Source organism: Leucopleurus acutus (genome assembly GCF_964270905.1).
Source record: "Leucopleurus acutus genome assembly, chromosome: 1".
NCBI classification, from domain to species: Eukaryota; Metazoa; Chordata; class Mammalia; order Artiodactyla; family Delphinidae; genus Leucopleurus; species Leucopleurus acutus.
Window position 1 is genome coordinate 33,735,743 of NC_139142.1, and position 26,232 is coordinate 33,761,974.

At 42.4% G+C, this 26,232-nt stretch overlaps 2 protein-coding genes across 4 annotated transcripts in view; one reads left to right on the top strand and one right to left on the bottom strand.

The window, feature by feature from the left end:
- Positions 1-4,388, bottom strand: part of LOC309968500 (DNA repair protein RAD51 homolog 2-like) — a gene marked incomplete at its 3' end in the record, with an annotated part of 55,090 nt that extends 50,702 nt beyond the window's left edge. The window contains exons 1-2 of the mRNA XM_082849762.1: positions 4,331-4,388; positions 988-1,113 (exon numbers count right to left, since the gene is read on the bottom strand). Coding sequence (XP_082705888.1) covers positions 988-1,071 — 84 coding nt within the window. The 5' untranslated portion in view covers positions 1,072-1,113; positions 4,331-4,388. The remainder of the gene's footprint in view (positions 1-987; positions 1,114-4,330) is intronic.
- Positions 4,389-5,357: 969 nt separating this feature from the next.
- ZFYVE26 (zinc finger FYVE-type containing 26) overlaps positions 5,358-26,232 on the top strand; it is a 60,917-nt gene continuing 40,042 nt past the window's right edge. For 2 of the 3 annotated variants that reach the window (XM_082849316.1, XM_082849318.1), the window contains exons 1-14: positions 5,358-5,408; positions 5,896-6,172; positions 7,689-7,767; positions 11,377-11,466; positions 12,871-13,393; positions 13,767-13,897; positions 14,856-15,020; positions 15,168-15,256; positions 16,222-16,385; positions 19,078-19,281; positions 20,290-20,907; positions 21,373-21,459; positions 23,774-23,842; positions 24,470-24,621. In XM_082849316.1, the coding sequence (XP_082705442.1) occupies positions 5,979-6,172; positions 7,689-7,767; positions 11,377-11,466; positions 12,871-13,393; positions 13,767-13,897; positions 14,856-15,020; positions 15,168-15,256; positions 16,222-16,385; positions 19,078-19,281; positions 20,290-20,907; positions 21,373-21,459; positions 23,774-23,842; positions 24,470-24,621 (2,565 nt within the window). In that variant the 5' untranslated portion in view covers positions 5,358-5,408; positions 5,896-5,978. Of the gene's footprint in view, positions 5,409-5,603; positions 6,173-7,688; positions 7,768-11,376; positions 11,467-12,870; positions 13,394-13,766; positions 13,898-14,855; positions 15,021-15,167; positions 15,257-16,221; positions 16,386-19,077; positions 19,282-20,289; positions 20,908-21,372; positions 21,460-23,773; positions 23,843-24,469; positions 24,622-26,232 lie in introns of those variants that run through there. The other variant, XM_082849317.1, reaches the window with a different exon arrangement.

Here is a 26,232-nt window from a genome sequence, read left to right on the forward strand (position 1 = left end):
GCGCACCGCAACGAAGAGTAGCCCCCGCTCGCCGCAACTAGAGAAAGCCCGCGCACAGCAACGAAGACCTAATGCAGCCAAATAAATAAATAAAACTACGGAATGAAATGTTAAATTTCATACTTTTAAGAGTATTTCAAAGTATGAACATGAGGATTATAAAATGCATAACAGAGACATCATTAACACACAAAGCAATTTTTTAAATATTGCAGCACGCTCTGAAAGTCTGTCTTATTAAGGATTAAATCCTAACAGAAAACCTTAAATCTTATTTAGCCTCCTAAGAGGGATTTGCTTTACTCTTTTGCTTAAATATACAACATCTGCTTATATATTTCTCTCACTCCATCAATAGGAAAATAATCCTAACTACTAACTTTTCTTGCTTTCAAGAGAAATGACCCATTTTGAATACTATCTCCTCATTTGAGTCATATTTCTCATGTAACTGCAAAATTTCTTTTATGAGGACAAAACTTCTCTAGAATCCCAAATAAATGGCACAGGTGTACTTCACCTTCTGCTATGAGCATTCTCCCCACCCAACCCCACCCAAAATGCAAAAATCTTGCATTTGGATAAATGAAATCACATTTGGAAATACAAGCTAAGTGGTTTGTTATTTAAAATTAGCAAGCACCATATTTATCTTTTCTTATAAACCTAAATGTTCATATTTCAGGTGTAATTAAGAGTTATTTAAGTACACAAGATTAATCTGTGGGACGTCCCTGGCAGTCCAGTAGTTAGGACTTCGCCTTCCAATGCAGGGGGTGTGGGTTCGATCCCTGGTCAGGAAGCTAGGATCCCACATGCCTCATGGCCAAGAGGCCAAGACATAAAGCAGAAGCAATGTTGTAACAAATTCAATAAAGACTTTGGAAATGGTCCACATCAAAAGAAAAAATCTAAAAAAAGAAAAAGAAAAAAAAAGATTAATTTGTACTTCAAGTTTCTCACTGAAAAAAATTAAATAAATTTTACCTGGCAGGTAACAATCTGATGTCTGTTCAGACGGTCACACAGCTCTTGTGATAAACCCACTCGTCTTAGTTTCTTGCTACCCATGCCTTCAGATGCAGCAAGATAAAGAAGAACCTTGAAAAAGAGCTGGAAAATAGCATAAGCAACAGTAGATGGGCTATCCAAAACACTCTACAAAATAAAAAACCCTTCAAGCGTCTCCACATACAAAATGAAACGTATGGTATTTAAAATACTACTGATAAAATAAAGGAAGGCAATAAAATCTTTCCAAATATTTTAAACAGGGGAGACAACCGTTTGTCAAACGTGCACACAGAGAAACAAGACCATATAAGAATGTGCAATTCACACAATTCTTTAAAACTTATTACACAAATATAATAACACCGTTTCACATTTATATAGCATCTTAAGATTTTCAGTGCATTTATAAACTTTATTTGGATGTGCAATTAATACACATATTTCCAAACAGCACTCTCAGAAAGTCTTTACTTTCATTGCACTGTAACAATAAATTTATTGACCACCTACTGTATACCAGGCACTGTTCCAAAGCAAGCTTCTCAACAACCCTGTAAGGAAGATTGATCACTGATCTCATTTTTACATATGAGAAACTAAACCCTGGAAAGGTTAGCCATTCCACTGTTACCAGAAAAAGTAAATGGTAGATCCAGAATTCGAACCACGAAGTCTGACTCTTAGGCCTAGCCTCTTAACCAGTATACTGTACTACAAGTCTGTAATCATATTTAAACTCTCCTTTTTCTATGAATCAGAACAAACCTTCTGAATCAAATGAGATTTTATTATTTCAGGTGTTATTTACAAACTGAAATTGTTTTTTTGTTATACTAGCTGCTCACATCCCCACATGCAATTAAATTTCACTCTTCTGGTTGAACCCTGTGAGGGCTAAATGAGGCTCATGATATATTTGTCTTCAGAGAGTTAGAATAGAATCACTCTGATTCCCTTAATAACTCATGCAAAGGAGAAGCTGTGTATCTCACTCAGATGGCAAAATATCCTCTGAATAGAGTAGAAATAGGAACTCTTCATTGTTCCAGGGGATAAAACAATATAATTATCAGAAAAAGAGTCACATTTTGGAACAAAAATATATACTGAGAATGTAGATATTTATTTCCAATACCATGACCCAAATTTCTACTTAACATCTATATTCTCGGATCAGATTAACACTCTCTTCCTCTCTCCCGCTCTCTCTCCTTCTTTCTCTCTCTCACACACATACATCCTTCCCACAAACATAAAATACATCCCTCTCATTTCATTCAAAGGGAATTTGTCAGTATTGGTTTCTGTCTCTCAAAAAGAAAGTTTACCAAGTGACATCTGCTGTATCATTGCCTAGGGTCTTCACAGATCAGGTAGCTCTGGGCAATGACACAATTTAGACTGATAAATTCAATCAAAAAGGAGAACTGGGGCTTCCAGGTGGCACAGTGGTTGAGAGTCCGCCTGCCGATGCAGGGGACACGGGTTCGTGCCCTGGTCCGGGAAGATCACACATGCCGCAGAGCGGCTGGGCCCGTGAGCCATGGCCACTGAGCCTGCGCTTCCGGAGCCTATGCTCCGCAACGGGAGAGGCCACAAGAGTGAGAGGCCCGCGTACCGCAAAAAAAAAAAAAAAAGGAAAAAAAGGAGAATTGTAAACCCCAAACTACCTGGAATACTTTAACAATGACCAACTCTGCTATCTCTGCCTTAGTAGGACCACTCCTATCACTTGCCTAGACTATTGCATACAGCCTCTGGTCACTCCCTGCCTCGCAAAACAAACAAACAAGAAAACAAACAAAAACATTCATTTGTTCCTTCCACAGATGCTTCTTAAGCACACACTCTGCTGCGCTTCTGCGGCACAAGAATCATCTAAGTATATTTCCTCCCCTTTGGGAACTCACAGTAAAAGATGAAAAGAGATATATACACAAATAATTACAGTCATGCAGCAAGTATTGTCATTGGAATATATATGTGCTGTGGAAGCAGAGAGGAATAAGCACCAAACTGAAGTCACAAGTCACAATCCTGTCAGAAGTAGCCTCCTAAAAATTTGCTCCAATCCTGTCACTCTCATCCTTTAAAACCACCCATGGGACCATGAGACCACAGTATAAATTCCACACTTCTTATGATGGCCTATAGCCTCTTCATAAACTGGTCCCTCACTTCCCTCACATTCATATATCAGACTGCAAGGCCCACATTCTGGCCTTTCTGGCAAAATCACTTGCCTCCCAGTATCTTAGTTTCTTCATCTGAAATACAAGCATCATTCAAATATCCACTTCATAGGAATGCAGAGAAGGTTAAAGGATGTGGATGGTGCCTGGCTCCGTAGTGCTCAAAGCTAGGGATTATGATCAATTCATTCAGGAAAACAGCATTAGTTGCCTCACGTGACCTGCCTTCCGGCGGTAACGTTGGTAGGTTACACAAATGCCTCCCTGCCTCCCTGACTTTCCTCCACAAAGACTTCCCGCTACTTCGGCTCTTCCTCTCCAATGTTCTCATTACACTGTGTACACATTTGTTCGATAATCTTCCTAACGTATTGTTATGGCTTGCATGTTTGTTTTTTCCACCAGAAATCGTAAATTCTTGCTCTGCGTGTGTGTGCACGAGCATGTAACTGAGGGTGTGAGGGAAGATGTTCAATCCTGGAAACTGAATCCTCTCCTCATCAAGAAAAAAAAATCCACATGTTAGACGGTCAATGAAAACTGTGAATTAACAAATAATAGCTAATATTTCTTGAGCCCTTATTAGGTGCCACTGTTCCAAGAGCTTCAGATGTTTTACCCCATTTTACAGACTAATATTGAGGCATTGAGTTGAAAAACTTGAGCGAAGTCTAACAACTAGCACATGGTGGAGTAGGCATTCGAACCCAGGGATCTGACTCCATATTCCACGCTATTAAATACCTCTTCTTCAACACCATCTGAAGAGGGTCAGACACTAAACTTCCCTTAATGACGGGCTCCCCTGCCTAGACCTCAAACTGCCCACAAGTGGGAAGACGGGTGGACATCAAGAAGCGAAAACATCACCCCAGAAGCCCCTAACAATAACTCTTCCCAACAAGGTGCAGCTTCCAAGCGTCCCCCACAAAGGAAAGCCAGACGCCTCAGATCTGCGGCGGGGCTCAAATTAAGATCCTTATGGACCTAAGGGGGTGTGCCCTGCACCCAAGAGTGACTCTCCGCTCCCCCCGATATCAACAACACTGGCCCAGAAAGGGAGCAGGAAATAATGAGCGCACCCCAATTCCCCAAACCGCCCCCCACGTGAAACTTTCCAGTACCGGGTCTGCAGCATCCAACTTTCAAAGTTTCCCCTACCCCTCACACAGTTCCCCGCGGAAAGGGACGCGAAGCAACAAACAAAGCGCTGGTTGGGTCGTCACCCTGGAGAAATATCCAATAAAACGTAGGCACAGGCCCAGGTCGGCTCCGTTGCTTGCTGGGAATTGTAGTTCACATTCTGTAATAAGTCTGCGAGTCCCAACTTCTCAATATAGTGATTATCAAAATCCGGTGGAGGAACATCAGCAAGGAGAATATGAGCCAGGAAAAAAACTTGCTTCTAATTTTCTCTCTTCTTTCTTTTGTCACTTCATTTAAAAACTGATTAATGGACCAGAGAGACATATTAGTTTTCTGGGAATAGATGAGAATCCACCAATCATCGAAGAGGTTTTGCAAGAGAGCTTTTGGTTTGTTTTGGTTTGCTTTTTTTCACCACACTTTGGTGGTGAAATAGTTTGGAAAATGCTGAATGAAATTGCTCAAACCGAAAATATGTAATGGGGAAACGTGAGAGTCTATAGTTGAAGAACACCAAGGAAACCGAACAGAAGGTTCAGTATAAAAGCAGCCGTGATTAGCAAACTAGTAAACTGTTACTTTAAGACTCGGTTTCAGATTATTCTATTTGAGAAAGGCTTTTGCTCATTCTTTGCTCCCATCTCCCCGTGCATACCTCTATCTTATAATTTAGCCCACTGCATCCTAATTATTGACCTGCACCCTGTCACTAGACTGTGATCTCCTTGAGGACAAGGACCGTATCTTATTCAGCTTCTAAAGTAGGCCCTAGCACACAGTTCAATTAACGGGCGGAGGATCTGTCAAAACCGTGGGCGGTGGTCCTAAACCAGGTAGCTGATACCTCTTTCCTAGCTTCCTCTAATGCGGAGGTGGAATCACGTGACCCAAACAAATATGGCGCTTGATTTGCATATTTCCTCGATTGACCAATTAGAGTAGCTGCTGTCAGTCGTCATCCTCTCCCCCCCTCAACCTTCTGAACTGGATTTGTCACCTGACTCAGCTCAAACATGGCTGCGCTGGGAGCTCTGCTGATTTGGGCGCCGGGAGCAGGTGAGTGTAAGGCGCCCCAGGGAAGGCGGGAGCGCTTTTCACGACCCCGGTAGGGAGCGTCCCTGAGCCCCAATCCCAACTGCCCTCCAGTTCTGACACAGATTCCTCTCCTGATCTTCAATCCTCTGCCTTAAAAGAGGGCTCAAACTAGGGAGGTTCCTGCTGAATTTCTCATCCGTAAAGAGGCGACCACCTGGGGATTTGGAGCCGGATTAGGCAAAAAGCTCAGGAGGAAATACGGAAGTGGAGTTTCGGGTCTGCGCCGCGGGCTAATATGACGATTAATATTCGTTAAATATTGGATGCGCCTAGAGAGATGGGATCCACCCCTTGGGGAAATGTGGAACTTCCCAAAAGAGACAGTAACCTGTCAAATCAAATTTACAACGTTAATTAGAAAAGTAAATCCCCGCCTTTCCTAGTACGGCTAGTTTGTCTAAATATAGTTCCTTCCTTTTCTTCTGACTCGGGTGTGTGTTGTTTATAGGAGGTACTCCACGAGTGAGAAAATTGACAATGTGTTTTGCGTAATTCATCTCTTTCTATCTCCCTGCACGCTGTGCTGGGAAAATGCATCATCCATTTGGAGAAGAGGAAACTGCTTCTCAGAAGCAGCTTTTTGGATTTTTCTGTGAATGCCTTCGGAGAGGAGAATGGGAGTTGGCACAGGCTTGTGTACCTCAGCTACACGAGGCCCAGGGGGATATCCCAAAGAAGGTGGAAGATATACTTCAGGCGCTGGTCATGTGTCCCAGTCAGCTGAGGTAAGGGAACTCTGTCCTCCTGCCAGGCAGTCACAGAGCGGGAGACACAAGGTACTATACTTGAGCTCTGGTCCATGTGCCTCACTCAATCACCTCTGAAGAGTTAACAAAGGTAGAGTGTATTTCACATGTTCTGAAAATTACCTCTATAATACATGCCTATTTATTACTTTATCAGTTTGGCTTTGAATTATCATCTGGAGCGGTATTTAAGCCTGGAACCACCATTTCTTGTTTATTATCATTAAAGTAGATAGTGCAACTATGTTGAAAAGCATTTTCTTTACCCCCAAAAGAGCAAACCTGCTCCCTTCTTGCTTGTGAAATTGAAGATATTGTTGTAGCTTTAACAAAGGACCAGAAGTGAATACACTTAAAGCTTTTTATTTTGAAATAATTAAGCATAGACTCACAAGAAGTGCAAAAACAATACAAGGAGTACCCTTTCCCCAACTTCCTCCAATTGTGACATCTTATATAACTATAGTAAATATCAAAACCAAGAAATTGACACCGGTACTGTTAACTAGACTACAGCCCCTATTCAGTTTTCACCATTTTTTAAATCTGAATTCATTTTTTTTTTTTGGCTGCACCTCAGGGCATGCGGGATCCTATTAGGGGCCGAACCCACGCACCCCGCTGCATTGGAAGTGCAGAGTCCCAAGCACTGGCCTGCCAGGGAAGTCCCAATCTGCATTCACCTTTATGTGTGTAGTTCTGTGTATCTTTATCCATTCTTAGACTCATATAACTACCAGTATAATCAAGATACAGAACTATTTCATCACCACAAAAGAATTCCCTTGCTCCCTGGGAATACCTCTTTGTACATTGATCCCCCCTTGTCCCCTGGCAACCAATGTTCTCTATCTGAATTTTGAATGAAGTTCTTCCTGGCAGTGCTATTAACAATTAGTGGTATAGGAGTTAAACATTCAGTCTCTCCCTCACTTTTCCTTACTCTGGCATTTACTTATGAGAAAGTACTGTATTAGCACATATAGAATGGAGATTTACATGATTCTTTTCTTCCTTTGTTTGTCCCTTAAATTTGGATTCTAGCCAATTGCTGTCTAATTTAAATTACTAACTTCAAAGAAAGGCTTATGAATTCCTATAATCCTGTTTCTGGCATAGAGTTAAAAATAAATTTTTATAAAGTTCCTTTATTCTTTGACTATTTGATTCTGTTTTCAAGATTTCAAGTTTTCTATTTCAGATAGCTTTGCTCTTATGGCTTTCTGTGTAATATTAGTTTGTTTTAAAAACTAGATAGGGAGGTAGAGGTAGAATTGTGACTTTTTTTTTTTTTTTTTAATGAAAGCTGCTAGTTCTGTTCTGGTTCTCATTTTATTGATCTGTCACATACATTCAAAAATTTCTCAGGACAGTGTCTTGCCAGTTCAGGTTTAAAACAGACTGAGTAGTGAAATCTAAATCTTGGATCACAAAAGAGAAAAAAAGGTCAGTAGAAACTCTTTGTTTAGAAATTTTTTCTTTTTCCATTTCTTAGATGTGGACAGGATATCAACCCTCAAAGATTATCCTGGGTCTGGCTTCTTGTGCTGGAAAAATGGTTGGCCCTGGAAAAGGTAAGTAGGTTTACATTTAAAAGTTTCGCCCGAGGCCAAGACTGAAAAGAACTTGGAAGGAGTTATGAAATTTCCCTTTTGTCTGTTACTTCCTGTATTTTGAGGTTTGTCATATTCCTTTCTCAGTATTGACAGTGAGAATGGCTTAAGTATTTACTGCTGTCTCTTTACCTAAATTCATTTATTAATTCACTAACTTACATTGGCATTAATTCACTAACCTACCATCTGAGGTGATACTATTGTGTTAAATACTGTTGCGAGTCTTGTGCCCAAACAGAACTTTGCAGAACTCAGTGAAAGTGACAAGATAGTGAATAAAGTCTAATCCTCATAATACTCAAGTAAGGGAGAATGGGCTGAGCTGAAACTTAGTTGTTCATCCAAAAATCTTATTTTAACTAGTCCAGTACAGTGAAATCTTATAGATTTAAACGTCATTAATTAATAATTTAACAACTCACATGAATTGAAATAAAAGTTACCAAATATGAAAACAAAGTGTGCAAATTAATAGTGAAAGAAAACTTGTAAGGAAGGGTTTTTGGTTTTTATTTTTTTAAGAAAAATTACCATTCAAAGCACTTTTAGAAATATGTGTTAATTATCAGAAATTGATATCCATTAAAAAAATTCTTGGCAATTTTGTATTAAACCTGAGACTTTAAGATTTAAGTGAGGAACCTCTGACTCAGAAAATAAATGACTGGCCCAGGGTCACACCATAAAGTTAGTTGGCAAAATTGGAGCTGGAACCAATGTCTTCTGCCTTCGAGTCATCAGTCCTCTGCTTTTTCCACCTCAACAATATTTTTAGCCTACATAGACTTAAAATTAAGAAACCACAAATTCTTTTTTAAAATTTTTATTTATTTATTTATTTTTGGCTGCGTTGGGTCTTTGTTGCTGTGCACAGGCTTTCTCTAGTTGCGGCGAGCGGGGGCTACTCTTCGTTGTGGTGCGTAGGCTTCTCACTGCGGTGGCTTCTCTTGTTGCAGAACATGGGCTCTAGGCAAGCAGGCTTCAGTAGTTGTGGCATGTGGGCTCAATAGTTGTGGCTCGCAGGCTCTAGAGCGCAGGCTCAATAGTTGTGGCACACGGGCTTAGTTGCTTCATTGCATGTGGGATCTTCCCAGACCAGGGCTCGAATCCATGCCCCCTGCGTTGGCAGGCAGCTTCTTAACCACTGCGCCACCAGGTAAGCCACAAGAAACCATAAATTCTATTTTGTAAATGTCTATAATTTAGCCTAATTTTCTTCTTAATTTCTCTCAGTCATCAGAATGAATTTTGTCTTTAGTTCTGCTTTGGCCTGACACTTACCCTTCTTCACATAGCTGTCAAAAAGCACCAGAAGTTACTAATCTAAATGTATTTATTATCCAGGCTTTTGGTAATGGTCTAGCAAAGAGAAATGACAAAAAGATCAACAGGAGAGGGAAGGAAAAGAAGCAAAACTGAAAAATAATCAACCCCAGGTTGTTTAAGAGTTGGCTGTAGTTTCAGATCTAAAAGAGACATCTTCAGCTAAAATATTCAATAGTATCTTCAAAGAGAAAAGAAAAAAAATAACAAATGTTATTGTTACTGACTAAGGAGCTTTTCAGTACAGACATGGAATTTGTCAAGCCAGATGAACTTGTGCCTCAGCAGAGGGTATTTGTTTACTTTATGGCTGATTGGTGGTTGTTAAATTTCTGGACAGTTGGTCAACCAGATCAGGAGGTGGATTTCACTTCCCTGGCTCCTTTTCACAGACTAAGAGTTGTTTTTCCCAGAATTGAAGATCATTTGGTCCTTAAAGCTCCAGTACCTCAGTTATTTAAACAGTCGTGGGAATGTTTTAAACTTTATACAAGGACCTCAGAGAGTTTTAAAACTTAATACAAGGACCAAGACTTCAAATGTGTTCCTGAGGTAGTTCTACAAAGCCAGAACTGGACTTCATCTTTTAGGGGCTTGCTGGCTGCTCCTGCTACAGTCTCCCACCTGCTGCCAAAAGCTCCTTTTGAATTATTCGTTGAAACTGATTCCATTTTCCCTTTCCTTCATCCATTTTTGCCTTCTGCCCTTTTATCTTTTATCACGTGAACAGCATGATGTTCACAGCATGCTGCTTCTAATAAGGGAAAAATAGAAACAACTCCCATGTCCACAATTCAAGACTGATTAATCTACTTGTAAAATACCCTGGCACTATTAAAATTACGTGGTAAATGAATTTTCAGTGACATGGGAGGATGTTTATATTCTGCTATGTGAAGAAAAAGAAATTTAGAAAACAGTATGTTTGTTATGCATGCATATATGCATATGTAGAAAATGGTCTGAATACCCTTCGAACACAGTTGTAACTATAGTTCTCCTTCAGTGGAAAGATTTGGGGGGCGGGTGTTGTGTATGTGTGTTTTCATTTGCGTGTTTGTATTCTCTGCTTTTTCTGCATTGAACATGCCTTGCTTTTATAGTAAGAAAATCTGTGCTTAGAAACATTGGGCAAATTCTTGCCTGGTTTAGGAATGTTAGTTGTCTATGACCCTGAATATGCATAAAGTAATTTCACCAGTAAAAAAAAGATACAAGCTAGTCAGTCTTCAGGATTTTAATGAAAGTCCTAAAATCTTAACCAGTTCTTTTATCAAGGGCCTGCTGTCTGGGCTTATCTATTCCTTCCTCTTAGTCCTTGATAGAATCACTAACTTTCAGCTTGCCAGAATGAATTTTCTCTACACCTTCCAATCATTAGCATTATATAAGCATTCAGATGGCATGATTTACAGGTGTCTCTAATTTAAAAGAGTGCCTGTCAGAATTAGTCCCAGACTTTCATCTCATTTGTATTTGTGTCTGGAGAAAGGGGGACTATCATTTTAGTTTTAAGGACCAGGTGAGGGGAAGTTATTGTGAAACAAGCAGGTGCAGGAAGAGTCAGAGGCTTTCTCTTCCTTTATACATTAGTCTCTGATGTCCTGTCTCATTAACAAACAGTGGGGTCACTTTTTCCTTTTCATGCTTGAAATGATTAGAAAATACTTCCTAACCATTTCTGAAGATTATTTTTAAAAACATCCTGATGCCATAGTTTTGTTTGATTTAGCGATATAATGAGATTTTAAAAACACATGAAAATACGGCACATAGTACCTGGCACATAATAAGTGTTTCATAAACATTAGATCTCTCCCCCTTTACTTTTATTTTCCAACTAAAAATGAATACCAAAAATGGGTTTAGGCCAAAAGAGGATCATGTGGGCCATTCCATCCCAGCTTACCCATAACTGGGTGTTTTGGACACTGCAAGGGAGGGTCTTGGAGAAGGACTTCAAGTTAGAGGCAAAAAAATCACATGAAATAAGCAAGCCTTGGCATTTGAGGCTAAACAGTGTGGGATTTAAGTGTTAGTATTTAAGAGGAGAATGTGTTCAGTTTAGCTGTTTCCGTTTATAAAGAAAAGTGTCTGAAGACATACCCAGGAATTTAATGGTCAGAAGTACTTTATCTTAGAGAAAACAGCAGAAATAAGATGAACCAGAAAGAAGTATTTATTTATAATTGTCAGCTAAAGCACATGCTTAATATCTATGCTTCCTTCTTATGATTCTTCTAGAAGTTACTTCCAGCTGGCTTCCGGAGAAAACTTGAGTTTCTTTTATTGTCAGAAGACCTCCCAGGTGACATCCCAGAGGACATCCTCAAGGTGAGAGAGGGCCCTGGATCTGTCTGCCCAGGTTTGCAGTCACTCAACAAATTCAGCTTTCAGGGATCCAGCAGAAACAGGTCCCCAAGATGTTGGCAGTTCTCTGTTCTCAGGCAAGACCAGGCTAGGTGGAGGCCCCTTGAGGGGAATTTAGAGATAGGGGAAACTTATCTGATTGTAGAATTCTTAGAGGTAGCTTGGCCAGAGGTACTAATCATAGCTGAGGATTAATTTTTTTTTTTTATTTCATGTGAAAGGAATACCTAACTTGGTTTTAAACTAGATGTTTAAATTTTTCACCAGAATATGGCAGGGAATATAAAGGGAGAAAGGAACTAGTATGTATTTGCTGAATACCTTTTCTGTAACAGGTGCACTGAATGTGTTATAGCTAATCCTTACAACCGCCTTCTGGGAGCAGATTCAAAATCTTAACTAGATCTATACTTAAGTGCTTGTGGGATGCTCTGAGTCTCAATACTTATTTTCTTCATGACCCAGCCACCAGCTAACTGAAGATATATTCACAATAGGATTTAAGGTAGGGACTTTCACTTGTATTAGGTCAAGGACTCATGGTCCTGTGACCATCTTGGAGGCGGTTACTGAACAGGTATCCCTGAGTACCACCCACAGAAATGGTGCTGAAGTGTGGGAAATAACCTACCAAACAAATTATAGGCTACAGAGATCTTGCCTTTTAAAGGCTTGCAATCTAGCTGGGGAGGAAGGAAATACACACATGGCACAATTAGGTACTAAGCCATATGGTACTAATTTTAAGAACATTGAAAGCCCAATAAAGAGGGAGAGTTGTGTGAGTTGGAGGTACTGGGGAAGGTTTTAGGGAAGGATGAAGAATGATTTACTTTTTTAAAGGACCTACCACTAATTGTAAAACTGGTGTTACTACATTCTGTATCCAAAATCTTGGTTGGGATTTAGATCAGGGGTTAAAAACTGGTCTGTAGTGTTCTTTTAAAAGTTGAATTTAAATGCCTTGAGCTGGGCACAGTGTCTTATTCCCATCTGTTACCTGGTCTATGAGTTTGCAGTCCCTGATTTAGATTGACAGTGCACGTTTCGGAGGCAATGGGGGTGGGGGTGACTAGCTTGAGCGTGGAGGCCTTGGGCAAATCTCTCTTTGCCTCAACCCCCTGATTTGAGGACACCTTCAAAACGAGGATAATAGTAGTGTCTTCTTCCTAAGGTGGTTGTAAGTATTAATTTAATTTTTCTGTGTAAAGGACCTGGCACATAGTAACTACTACAGAAGTATTTGCTATTGCTACTATTGTATATACACACATGCATATATATACACTGAAAAGAGGAAAACATGAAGGCGTGTAAGTGATAACATTCTGGACATAGCGCCCATCCCTCTCTTCATCCCCTATTTAGGAGCTGTACACGGTCTTAGCACAAGATGCGGCAGACTCTGTGCTTGATGGAAATCAGAGGCAAGAGAGCTGGCCCCCTTGGCTCAGCTCAGAAGCTGTCTCTCTGCTCTGGGATCTTCTGAGGGAGGCCCCTCAGCCTGCGCAGGCCCTGCTGGAGCTCCTGCTTGGGGCGGAAGATGGCACGGGCCTCCAAGGCTCGTTCCTGCAGAAGGCGCTGGTGGACCTCATTCGAAAGGCACTGCGAACTTTGCGGGGTCCTGCCATCGGGCACCCAGGGGCCGTCGATGCCATCTACGGAGCCCTGCGGACTCTGCGCTGCCCTGCAGAGCCGCTCGGGGCTGAGCTGCGTCTCCTGTGTGAGGAACTGCTGGAGGCCAGCAGGGCAGAGGGGAGTCCCCTGCGGGAGGAGCGGCTGCTCGGCTGCCTGCTGCACGAGGCCGGGCGGGGCCTGGTGTCCCTGTATGGCCACACCTATGCAGAGAAGGCCCCAGAAAAGCCACCGACGACCACACCCTCGGGAAAAGGTATGTTCCCTGCACTGCTTCTCTCATTCCACTCTGCCCAGCCCCTCTGACTCCCTCTAGCCTGCTCCCTTCCATGTTGTTCAGGAAACCTAATGGGAGAAGCTAAGCAAAAATGGGCAAGATGTTCTGTGAAAGCGCAGCTTTCATAGCTTAAGAAAGAGTGATGGAGAAAAAAATAAAGTAATAGTCATAGCAGAAAAGAACTTTTCAGAAACTACTGAGAGAAGTAAAGAGTCTTTAAGAGAGAAGTATAGAAAACCTGGTTTAACTTTTTAAAAGAGTGAACTCTCATATCAATTGGTTTTTCAAATGGGCTTTACCTTAGGAAAGAAGAGTCCAGTTCCCCAGTAACCCCATCTGGTTTGATTTTCAGTCTCACTGGCTCATCTAGATCCTGAGCGGGCAATGCTAGCCTTGTTCTCCAATCCTGACCCAGCCCAGGCTTGGAAATTGGCCTATTTCTACTGCCTGAGCAACAGCAAGCACTTCCTCGAGCAGATCCTGGTAAGTCAAACTCAGTGCTTCACCACTCAAGTACCCAGGGACTCTCTCCAGGCTTCTTCACTCCTCCTTTCTCTCGCACTCATTTATCCAACACAAAGCAGTTTAATTAGCAGTGAGTCATCTAGTTTGTGTCCATCCCACAGTTCCAGAAGGCTCTGAGAACCAGTATCATTCATAATTAGAACTGCCAGCATTTTGTGTCAGTCCTTGGGCAGGCACTGAAATGTTGGATACATGTAAGCTTTCCGGAGGGTGCGAGGAAGAAAAGACAGTGGCAGCGATATGTTGCCTAGCTGACAGGGGACTCTAATTACTCTAACCTTCTCTTTCCAGATTGCAACTGAACTTTAGTTTAATTCAACAGCTATTTTTTTTATATTTATTTATTGTATTTTTTTTTTTTTGGCTGTGTCAGGTCTTAGTTGCGGCACATAGGATCTTTCGTTGCAACACAGGTTCTTCGTCGCAGCACACAGGCTTCTCTCTAGCTGTGGCGTGCAGGTTTTCTCTCTCTAGTTGTGGTGTGCGGGCTCCAGGGCACGTGGGCTCTGTAATTGTGGCACGCAGGCTCTCTAGTTGAGGCACACGAGCTCATAGTTGTGGCACGTGGGCTTAGTTGCCCCACGGCATGTGGGATCTTAGTTCCCCGACCAGGGATGGAACTCACGTCCCCCGCATTGGAAGGGGGATTCTTTACCACTGGACCACCAGGAAAGTTCTTCAACAGCTATTTATTAACCTCATTCTATGTACTATGTACTATGCTAGGATCTGGGGGTACAACAGAAGTCAATCCCTGCCTTCTAGGAGCTTACAGTCTAGTGTTTTCCTAAACACTTTGTATTCAACTGGCCACTTCTGTCATTGTCAGAAACCTCCCTTCTATACTGAAAAGCTTCTTACCCTGATTAGCAGCAAGTCCCCAGAGCTGCCTCTAGCAGCCTCCTTTGGCTTCCAGGTGACAGCACTCACCTTGTTGAAGGAGGAAGACTTCCCAAGTCTTGGCTGCCTGCTAGATAGAGAATTCAGCCCTCTCAGTCGACTGCTCGTGCTCCTGGGCTGGACACACTGCCAGAGCCTAGCGTCAGCCCAGAGGCTGCTCCAGACACTCCACAGGACCCAGGTAACTCTCACTCTGAAGCCCAAGCATCTCTGGAAATGAGTGTGGTGGCACTTTGGGCAGAGGCAGAATGCAGGGTCCTGAAATCGGTCACATCTCTGACCCCAGGTGCCTGAGTCAGCATCTCTTTCTTCTCCTGTATCAACACAGGACCAAGGCTGTGATAAGCTCCTCAGGGATGCCTGTGATGGGCTGTGGGCTCACCTGGAGGTCCTGGAGTGGTGTGTGCAGCAGAGCAGGTATGGCCCTGCACAGCCAGCCCTCTTCCCACCACTGGGCACACTTGACCCATGCTCTGCACGTGTGGCCATTTCAAGACATCTTCCCTGTAAATGGTTTAAGTTGACAGTGTTGACCAGCAACAAATAATTGTTCCAACTATTAAACCAGGAAAGAAGCATAAGTAGTGATTATCTTCACCACAGCCATAAGGTCATAACTAGAGGATAATTTAAGGATGACAGTGATCACAAGAACAAAACCTCACATCTCCTGAGCACTTACTATACACCAGGCATTGCTCTAAGCCCTTTACGTGATGATTTCACTTAAGCTTGACAATAATCCTGTGAGGTAAACACCAATATTATCCTCATTTTAAAGGTGGGGCACCTGAAGCCCAGAGGTGTTAAATAACATGCCCAAAGTCACACAGCTAGTGAGTGTGGTCCACATTCTTAGCCACGTGTTATCTTGGATCACATTTTTATTCAACAACTGCCTCTTGAAATGTGTGCGCGGCCCTGTGTTTTCCTGATAACTTAGCCTTGGGTCTTCCCTGGATCTGGGTTCTTATTTTGTTCTTCACCCACCTCACCAGCACTTCTGAAGTCGAGTAGGCCACTGCGGGAAGTAGCAAGGGGCCCTGACTCAAAGAAAAGCAGAGAAGCTCGTGTCAGCTCTCAGCTAGGAAAATTACAGAAATTAGGAAGCTTAATCTGTGGGCCCTTTCCAGACCCTGCTGAGCACAGAGGCCCTTCCTAGGTCCTTACTAGACAAGTAAAGCCAGCTTGATGAATGTCCTTCCCTGGGGGTAAATAAATGCTATCCTCTATCATAGACCAACTGAAATTTAGTGTTTGGGGAAGTGAAACCTGTGGTGTTACAGGCCAGAGAGAAAGAATAGGAGGGAATGGAGACTGGTCTTTCTCAAAGCAATTATATAAACTGCCTCCCCTTCCATCCTCCCAACTTTCCCTTTCAGCAACCCCATACCAAAGAGAGATCTCTTGTGTCACTTACATGGTGGAGAAAGCCACTCAGTGCTCTACTCTCTCCATCACCTTACAAACCTTCCAGCCCTCAGGGAGGAAGATGTCCTCAAGCTCCTACAGAAGGTGCCAGCCAAGGACCCCCAGCAAGAGCATGGTGAGTTGGCGATGGAGTGACCTGGGCAAGGTTCCCTCTTAGGACAATCTTGCAGATGTTTGTTACAGCACAAGATTTATCTAGATGTGATTGCTGGGATCTATCAAGATGGGTGGTCCAGCAGGTACCCTCTAAATTAGTGCTGTTTGCCACAATCAGATGACAAGATGTAGGGACATCTTCCCCTTTCTTGATGAGGCCTACGGTATCCTATGAGAACAATTCCATAGGAACATTTGTCCTCATGGGTCCAGCTCAGGAACCATGAGCATACCCTCATTTCACTGGAACAGAATTAGGAACTGCCCTCTGAACTCACAGCATCGTCACTGGCAGTGTTTATGCAAATTCTTGGTGAGTCTCTCCATGCTTCATAAGCTTTCTTACAGTACATTTTGTGCCTTCCTTCCCTCCCATATCTTCTTCATGGTCTATTGAACAGGTAAAGAGTCTTTCTTCTAGAAGATTCTTGTTTTGAGTTTTTTTTAGAGTTTTTCTTTTAGAAGAAAGACTTGCCTGAAACAGTAACAAAGCCTTGTTTTTTGGGGTTTTTTTGCGGTACGCGGGCCTCTCACTGTCGTGACCTCTCCCGTTGCGGAGCACAGGCTCCGGACGCACAGGCTCAGCGGCCATGGCTCACGGGCCCAGCCGCTCCGTGGCATGTGGGATCTTCCCGGACCGGGGCACGAACCCGTGTCCCCTGCATCGGCAGGCGGACTCTCAACCACTGCGCCACCAGGGAAGCCCACAAAGCCTTGTTTTAACCTTAGATCTTTGCTTAAAATTCAAGTCCCCATTAAACAAGCACTCTTTTTTGCTCTCAAAAATCATATGATGGTGTGGTCACAACCTACTACACAGGCCGGGGACCTTACTTTTGAGAGAAACAAACATTCTCATATGGCAGTAGATGTCTGTCAGCCTAGATATTGCTTTGATTTACTTTTTTAAAGGACCTACTACTAATTGTAAAACTAGTGTTACTACATTGTATATTTTTTTGGAAAGGTAGACAACTTGTTTAGCAGATTTCCTAAAGGAACTGGAACTCTCTGTTTTCTACATACGAGTACAAAAGGCTTCCGAAGAAGTGTTTGAAATCTATCCCTGGTGACCCACCAGAACACACATAGAACTTGAACTTGGAAAAGGCAAAAGAGGAGTGATAATAGGGCTTGGACTAGGGTGAGGCAAGAGAGGCATCTGGGGCAAAAATGTAAGGAGCCACTCCCTCTCAGCGAGCTTGCAAGTCCTGGCTCTGGGCAATAATGCCATGAAGAGGTCAAGACCATAGAACAATATTGACTTTGTTCTGCTTATTACCCTGACCTTGGCAAGGCCAAGCTTCTAAGAAGTAATCACTAGGAAACCTGTACCTAAAGGGGCTTGTTGCAGCATTGTAGTAGCAAAACATCCCTAACTATTCCAATGTCCTGCCCTTGAGGAATATGCCTAGACAGGGATTCATTCCGTAGAGCTATATGCATCCAGCAGAGATTTAGTTTGTATAGAAACATAATCAAATGCTTATGCTCTAAAGGATTTTTAAGAAGTAGGAAAATTAAATAGTATATAAAATGTTACACTCAAACACATACACATGTACACAAAACTATTAAAGGGGTTAAACCAGAATGTAGCAGTGGTTGTGTTTAGCTGGTAGGCTTATGGGTGGTATTTTTTTCTTCTTTTTGCTTTATTACATTTAATGTTTTTTCTTTGAACAGGTTATACTTTTGCTATGATAAGAATTAGGGGTAGATTAAGATGTTTAGAGATTCCGTAAAGATGGTAACCTTCCTCCCTCCTAAGTTCAAAACAAATTTTTAATGAAAAATTATAAATTAGTAAACAAGTGTATGGAATCTCAACAGAGTTTATGCTTTTTCTCATGATGTCTGCTTCAGGGTTTTCCTAAAAATATCAGGTTTTTTTTTTAAACACCGTGTTACCTTTGCTCTCTTATTTCTCAATCTAAACACATTTTAAGCCTGCCTCTTGGGTAATGTGGCATTCGAAAGGTAGACCAAACATGTACTTCAAGTTTTATTTTTTTAAAAAAGGAAAAGCAAGTATTTTAAGAAATGTAAGGGAAAGATTTGTTAAATAGCTATGAGGCCTAGGTTGAACAAACATGTAGAGGGGAGGTTGGTGGGGAAAAGGAAACCGAGAGACTGAAAGTTGTTGAATAGAAAAAAAGGCCTGGAAGGGACACACATCACACTGCCAGAAAGGAGAGAGGGTGAGAACACCTAGGGGACTAGCAGTGTGGCATCTCTTTGCTTCAGCCATACATGCAGCCCCTGCCTGAAAGAAGCATCTCTGGGACTTCCCTGGTGGTGCAGTGGTTAAGAATCTGCCTGCCAATGCAGGGGACACAGGTTCAAGCCCTGGTCCGGGAAGATCCCACATGCCGCGGAGCAACTAAGCCTGTGCACCACAACTACTGAGCCTGCGCTCTAAAGCCCGCGAGCCACAACTACTGAGCCTGTGCGCCTAGAGCCCATGCTCCACAACAAGAGAATCCACCGCAGTGAGAAGCCCGTGCATTGCGACAAGGAGTGGCCCCCACTCACAGCAACTAGAGGAAGCCTGCGCACAGCAACAAAGAGCCAATGCAGCCAAAAATAAAATAAATTTAAAAAAAAAAGAAGCATCTCTGAAGTTCTGCCTGTTTCTCTCTATAATTCAGATCCAACTGACGCCACGGTCCCTGCGCACCTGAGCCGGTGTCAGAACCTGACACTCTACCGGAGCTTCTGTGCCATGAAGTATGCCATCTATGCCCTCTGTGTGAACTCACACCGGCACTCCCAGTGCCAGGAATGCAAAGACGGTCCCTCTGAGGACCTGGCTGTGGCTGCAGAACCAGTGAACGATTCTCTCTCCTCCCCAGGTGCAGCGCCGCCCCCCACCCCTTCCCTGGCGGGAGCTGGGAACAACCTGTCCCAGCAGGTTCTTTGCGTGGGAACCCTTTGCCACCAGGGCTGGGAGGTGGCCTTGGTTTTATTATGCCCACGAATAATTTTTCAGCCTCTGTGAATCAAAGGGACATGGAGAAAGCAAGTGATCTGCATAAGTTCTAACAGAGCCTGAGCACCTAGTACAGTGTTTTCCAAATGCTTCTTTTTTTTCTCCAGTCCACAGTAGATAGCATTTCACATCACTCCAGTTTGCACCTAGGTATATAATTTGTGCTTTCATGTGTATGTGTATATGTGTGTATGTGATGCGTAAACTGAAATAAGTTTTAAGAAACATTACTTACCCTTCCAAACAGAGCACACTCCTGATTATTTTTCTGCTTTATTTCGTTTTTTCAAATGCAGCCGTCCAAGTCAGTGTCAGAGGTCACAGCCTACAGTTTGAAAGAACCTTCTGTCCTATTAGCTCTCATTTTTCTTAAAAACTTATAACTCCTTACCTTGCTTTCTGTGACTGGTGGTCAAGTATCTCTCCCTTGCAGCTTTGGAATAGACCTTCATCTCTGAGCATGGTCATTTTAAGAGATCTGGGTAGGCTGTGATCACCTGTAGTAAAACAATGAGTGCAAACAGGAATTGAGGAATAAGGAGTCTCCAGGCTGCCTTCATTCTAGGAACTGAAATATGGAGTGCTTCTCAGAGATAAGGAGTAATGTAATTTTAAAAAGCAGAAACAAAATAATGAGCGTTCACTGAACTGTACTTTTAGTTAAGGGAGCAAAATCTTTCTACAAATCATGAAAAGACATGGCTCAATAGCCTCTTAGTCTTCTGACTGTAACCACGGTTCCCTGAGTCACTACAAAGAAAGAAATGAGTTAAACTTGGGAGAATGTTTCAGTCTGGCAAGTACTGTTTCTAATGTTTGCATTTTCTCTCTTCTCTTTCTCTGGCCTCTTCTTTTATACATGCTTCTTCAGGTGCTTCAGATCTCTTTTCAACATACCTGGCCAGGTGTCAGCAGTATCTTTGCAGTGTTCCTGACTCTCTGTGCCTGGAACTTCTAGAAAACATCTTCTCATTGCTCCTTATCACCTCTGCTGATCTTCACCCAGAGCCTCACCTGCCCGAGGACTACGCTAAGGATGATGACGCTGAGGGGAAGGGCCCGTTGGGTTTGAGGTCCCCGTCAGAGAGCCCTCAGCACATAGCACAGCCTGAGAGGAGGTCAGAACAGGGTTCCCTGGGGGTCTCCAGGAGCCTGGCCTACACAGTTCCAAGCTCTCTGAAGGCAGAGCCAAAAGACAGTTGCCCAGAGCCTCACAGGCACAGCTTTTTGGACCTAAAGCACTTTACTAGCGGTATCAGTGGGTTCCTGGCTGATGAATATGTAATAGGGGCCTTCCTCAGGCTGCTCCAGGAGCAGCTAGATGAGCTAAGCAGCCGCAGCTCCCCCGAGAAGCCAAAGCTGCTTGAAGGCCAGAGTGGCTTGGGCAGCAGCAGCAGAGACGCACTGCAGAGCCGCCTGCACCAGTTCTCCAAGGTTCTCTCTGAGGCCCAGTGGAGGTACAAGGTGGTGACCAGCAACCAGGGCTCAGGTGAGAGGAGGTAACAGAAAGGGAGGAGGGAGAAAAGTCTCGGGAATGTGGGACAGCTAGGAGTGCATGGAGGCACACTAGTTCAGGGCATTATCACCATGGCCACTTGTGTCAGAACTCTGGGGTACCGCTCAGTGTCGCACAGGCCAGTCCAGATCTTCCCCTACCTGTTACCCCAGGAGGTGGGTCAAATCAAAACTGACCACTTTCAGAAGGGGGAGGGGCAACATAGGAGTAGGGGAGTAAGAGGTACAAACTATTAGATATAAAATAAGCTACAAGGATATATTGTACAACGCAGGGAGTACAGCCAATATTTTATAACTATAAATGGAGTATAGCCTTTAAGAATTGTGAATCGCGATATTGTACACCTGTAACATATAATATTGTACAGCAACAATACTTGAATTGAAAAAAAAATTGATCACCCTCCTGTATGACCCACTGGGTTTGCTGTTTCAGAGGAGCAACCCTCCCGAAGATACCGGCCCATCGCCACATGGCACCCCAGTCTCCGCCGGGGTCGTCAGACAAGAAGGAGCCGGGCAGGTAATCTGAAGAACTCTCTCCATGCCTCCTTCCCACAAGCGGCAAATGGTATAGTGCCACTTGTCTAATATTCTTCAAGATAAAGCAGTTAGTAAAGTACCTTAACACTAATGATAAAGATAAGATCTTAAAGTATCTTAAAGCAATTCTTTAAGATGAGGTACAAACAAAAGTGATCTAAGATTATCCTAATCCCACTCCCCCAGAGTAACCCTTGCTAATAGTTTTCTTCCAAAAATTCTCCGTGAAATACAAGCATGTGTATCATTTTAGATATACAGATGCATCATACTACATAGAGAGAACTGCAACTTTCTTTTTTCATTTATATCCTCTTACATATGCAAACATATCATACTCTATATTGAGAACTCACTTCTCTTCACTTATTTTAAAGGCTGCTTAGTAGTCCATTGTCATATGTACCCTTTTGTGGGCATTTAAATGGTTTCCAGTTTTTTACTATTATAAATAATGCTACAGTAAACGACCTTGTACGTATGTCTGTGCATACTTGTGTGAGTATATCTGTAGGATAAGTCCCTAGCAGTATAATATAGAAGGTCAAAGTATATTTGGGTATAAATACAGATATAACAAATTGCCCCCCAAAAAAGGTGGACCAAATTTACATTCCCACCACCTGTATGTAAGTGCCTATTTGCATATACATTCAACAAAAATGAGTAGTATCAGGTTTCTTTTTAGTCTTTGCCAATATGATTAATATAGTAATGGTGTGTCATTGTTTTAATACTAATTTTTAGTTTGAGATTGAATGTCTTTTATTGGCCATTTATATTTTTCAGTCTAAGGCACATATTTTCTGTTGGGTTTGTCCTTCTTGTTGAATTGTAAGAAGCTCTTTATACCTTAAGAAAAATATTCTGTCATTTTGTGCTACAAGTTTTGCTCCATTTTGTATTTTGACTTGATTATGAGTTTTTCTAAAGGAGTTTAACACAGAAGCATTATACAGAAGTATTAAATTTTTAGATAATCAAATTTCCATTATGGTTTTTGGTAGTTTTAAAATAATTAACAGGGAGTTCATAAAGAGTTTCCTGTGTGCTAAAAAAAATACTAGGTATCTTGAGGGAGGTGAATGAGGCATAAACCAGGACTTTGCCTTCAAGGAATTTATAATTTACCTGCATAGACAGTATACATGAAAAACTTAAACTGCCCGGAGGCACGGCCTGAAAACAGAGAGATCTCATGGACGGGGAGGTCAGCGTAGTCTACAAAGGCAGAGAAACAGGTTTTCTGAAAGAGTTGACTTTTGAATCAAGCTCAGAAGAATGAGTAGGCTTTAGCTAAGTGGCAACAAGAGACATGAACATGCTGGCTGGGGTGGAGACTACCATGAGAGAAACATGGAAAACGTAAAGGCTGAGCCCCTTAAGTTGCTCAGTTAATTGGTTTGAGTCAGTTTGCATCCACCTGACCCATCCCGCCCAGAAGGCACAATCCATCTTCTCTTTTCCGACAGCTGTAGGAAAGCAGGTGTTGAGAAGAAGATGCTTTTTCTCCAGGACTTTCAATATCATGGTCTTTTTTTTTAATAAATTTATTTATTTATTTGGCTGTTGGGTCTTTGTTGCTGCACGTGGGCTTTCTCTAGTTGCAGCGAGCAGGAGCTACTCTTCATTGCGGTGTGCGAGCTTCTCTAGTTGTGACTCAGTAGTTGTGGCTCACGGGCTCTACAGCGCAGGCTCAGTAGTTGTGGCGCACGGGCTTAGTTGCTCCGCGGCATGTGGGATCTTCCCAGACCAGGGCTCGAACCCGTGTCCCCTGCATTGGCAGGTGGATTCTTAACCACTGTGCCACCAGGGAAGTCCCAATATCATGGTCTTTGATCAGCCTGGCCTTATACTTTGGTTCCCTACTTTTTCAACTATGAGGACAACTTTTTCTATGTCAGAAAATTTTGTGATCCTCTTTGGCACCGTACTGGTTCCATGTCATAATAGTTGTGCTTTAATTTTTTTTTCAGACTATTGACAGTGCTTAGTGAACAATGGGGGTCGCTGACCCCTAGAAGTAACTTGAAAGCTCCTGGGGCTCTGAGACCCAGAAACTGGAAACCACTGATATAAGCTACTATCCAAATGAGCACTGGGACCATATTAAGCCCACCCCTGTACCTTTGGTCTGTAGGAATTTGCATTTTACTGTAGAAGGAACCACTGGTATAGTAGCTACCCATTATCTTCTCACTCTACCCAGATCTCAGCTTTTAAGCCAACTTCTCACTTTCTACACTGTAAGGCACTGATGGTTGATTTTCTCTCTTTCCTCCTAATACCTCTAGATGGCCAGGACAGAGGTTCCAACCCATCCCTGGAAAGTACAAGTAGTGAGCTGAGCACAAGTGCTTCAGGTATGGGGGGGTCCCAACCAGTTGCCAACTTCCAGCAGCTTTGCCCTCATAAAGAGATGCCATACACCACGGTGTGAAAACCTGGACCGAGCAGTTCATGCTTGTGTTCAGTGGGGAAAGGGCTATTTCACTATCAGCTGAGTTACCCATCAGTAGAGAGAAACAGAGGTAAATACCCAAGGAAGGTTGTTGGTACACAAGTCTTATATTCAAAGATGATAACATATTAACAGATACACACTACCATATATAAAATAGACAAACAACAAGGATTTACTGTATAGCACAGGGAACTATATTCAATTCCTTATAATAACCAATAATGGAAAAGAATTTTAAAAAAAGAATGTATATAAATATATATATATATATATATATAACTGAATCACTTTGCTGTACACCTGAAACTAACACAATATTGTAAGTCAACTATACTTCAATTTAAAAAAAAAGAAAGAAAAAGATGATAGCATAGGTATGTGCTTCATTTGAGGAAAATTCAAGGTCCGTTTACAGACCTTTTAGAGAAGGACTTTGAGAAGATAGGAGTTTGGCAGCAGGTGACAGAATAGTTTTTCCTCAATTTCTATCCCTTCCTTGGACCCCCACGTTCTTGTGTCCCGACAGAGGGAAGTCTGAGCACTGCATCTGGGAAGAATGAGCTGGATGGCCGGTTGCAGCCTCAACCTCAAAGTTCACTCATCCGCATGATGTTCTCCCCACCTGAGTCACTGCTGGCATCCTGCATCCTCCGGGGGAACTTCGCAGAAGCCCATCAGGTGAGGCGGGTACTTGTGCAGCAGGTGTTAGGAGCCTAGGCTCTACTTTGTCACAGGAAAGAACGCTGAGGTAGCCCTTTGCTGTCTGGGACCCGCGGGACATCAGGTAAAGCCGGATGCTTGTGCAAGCAGAGCCAGTCGGGCGCACCTGAGGGGCCACGTGTAGCAGAAGCAGGAGGGAGTTTCCGTGTATGGAGCCTGATCTTGAGCATTGTGGATTTCAAGATCCAGAAGGAGGAGATTTAAGCCGTTGAATCATCTGTTTGTATAAACAGTTTTTTTAACAGTTTTTTAACAAGAAAAAACTGTTTTAAAACAGTTTTTTAACAAGATAAAAGAAAACATTCGGCCACAGTCAAAACGTTGAAATATTTTTGTTTCTTGTTGTCCTTTTCTGAACACATATGTGGTTTTACATAGTTAGAAATCACTATGCAAACAATTTTTAATAACAAATAGAATGCCAGTTTAACATACAGGAAGTGTAGGGAGCTAGCAAATTAGAATGTTGTGTAGGGAAAAGTGCAGGGAGTCGAAACCAGAAAGACTCTACTCCCTCTGAGCTTTGACGTCCTCATCTGAAACTTGGAGTTAAATATAATACCTGCTTGTGCTACCTCTTGGAATGTTAAGCGGATTATGTGCAAGCTGTGAGAAATACAAGAATCCTCTGCTATTGCTTAAATTTAAAAGCATAAAAGCCCACTCTTCTAGTTTGTAAAACTCTCTTGATATATTTATGACGCTTGCACTGGTCCCTTAATACATAGGTCAGAATTTTTCTTTCATGTGAGTTTACTTGTTGAGGAGTCAATCATCGAAACATCTAGGTGATTGGATAATTTTTACTTAACTTCCTCTGACACATTTTAAATCCTGTACTTTAATGATAATGATAATTCTATCCCTCTGGGAAGGATAGGACCCTCACCAGCCTTTCTGACACCCAAACCAAGAGGAAGTCAGTTGTGAGCCCTCTGATGCTTTACCGCTAAATGTCCTCACTTCCTCTTCCTTTCCTGGGGCTTTGATCTTTTCTTTTTTTCATTTTTCTTTTTTAATAAACGGTTTTATTTTTAAACCTGGTTACAGAGCAAGTTGTGCATATTTATAAGAAAATACCAAAAAGTATTAACCAGAAAATAAAATTACTTTTTTTTTTTTTTTTGTGGTACGCGGGCCTCTCACCGTTGTGGACTCTCCCGTTGCGGAGCACAGGCTCCGGACGCGCAGGCTCAGCGGCCATGGCTCACGGGCCCAGCCGCTCCGCAGCATGTGGGATCTTCCCAGACTGGGGCACGAACCCGTGTCCCCTGCATCGGCAGGCAGACTCTCAACCACTGCGCCACCAGGGAAGCCCTAAAATTGCTTTTAACCTATTGTCCAGAACAACCAATACTAAAGATAAAAGCATATTTTTGCCAATGTTTTTCCAAGATGTATGTGACTTTTATATAGAGCCAAGATCATTTTGAATCTAAAACTAAGTGCCTTTTTTACATTATAATATAAGCATTTGCCTAGTAACTGATTTTAGTGACCTTATGATAGTCTGCTCTAGTAGCTGCATTTGACCATTCCCTGTTAACTCACATTTATTTTCAACCTGGT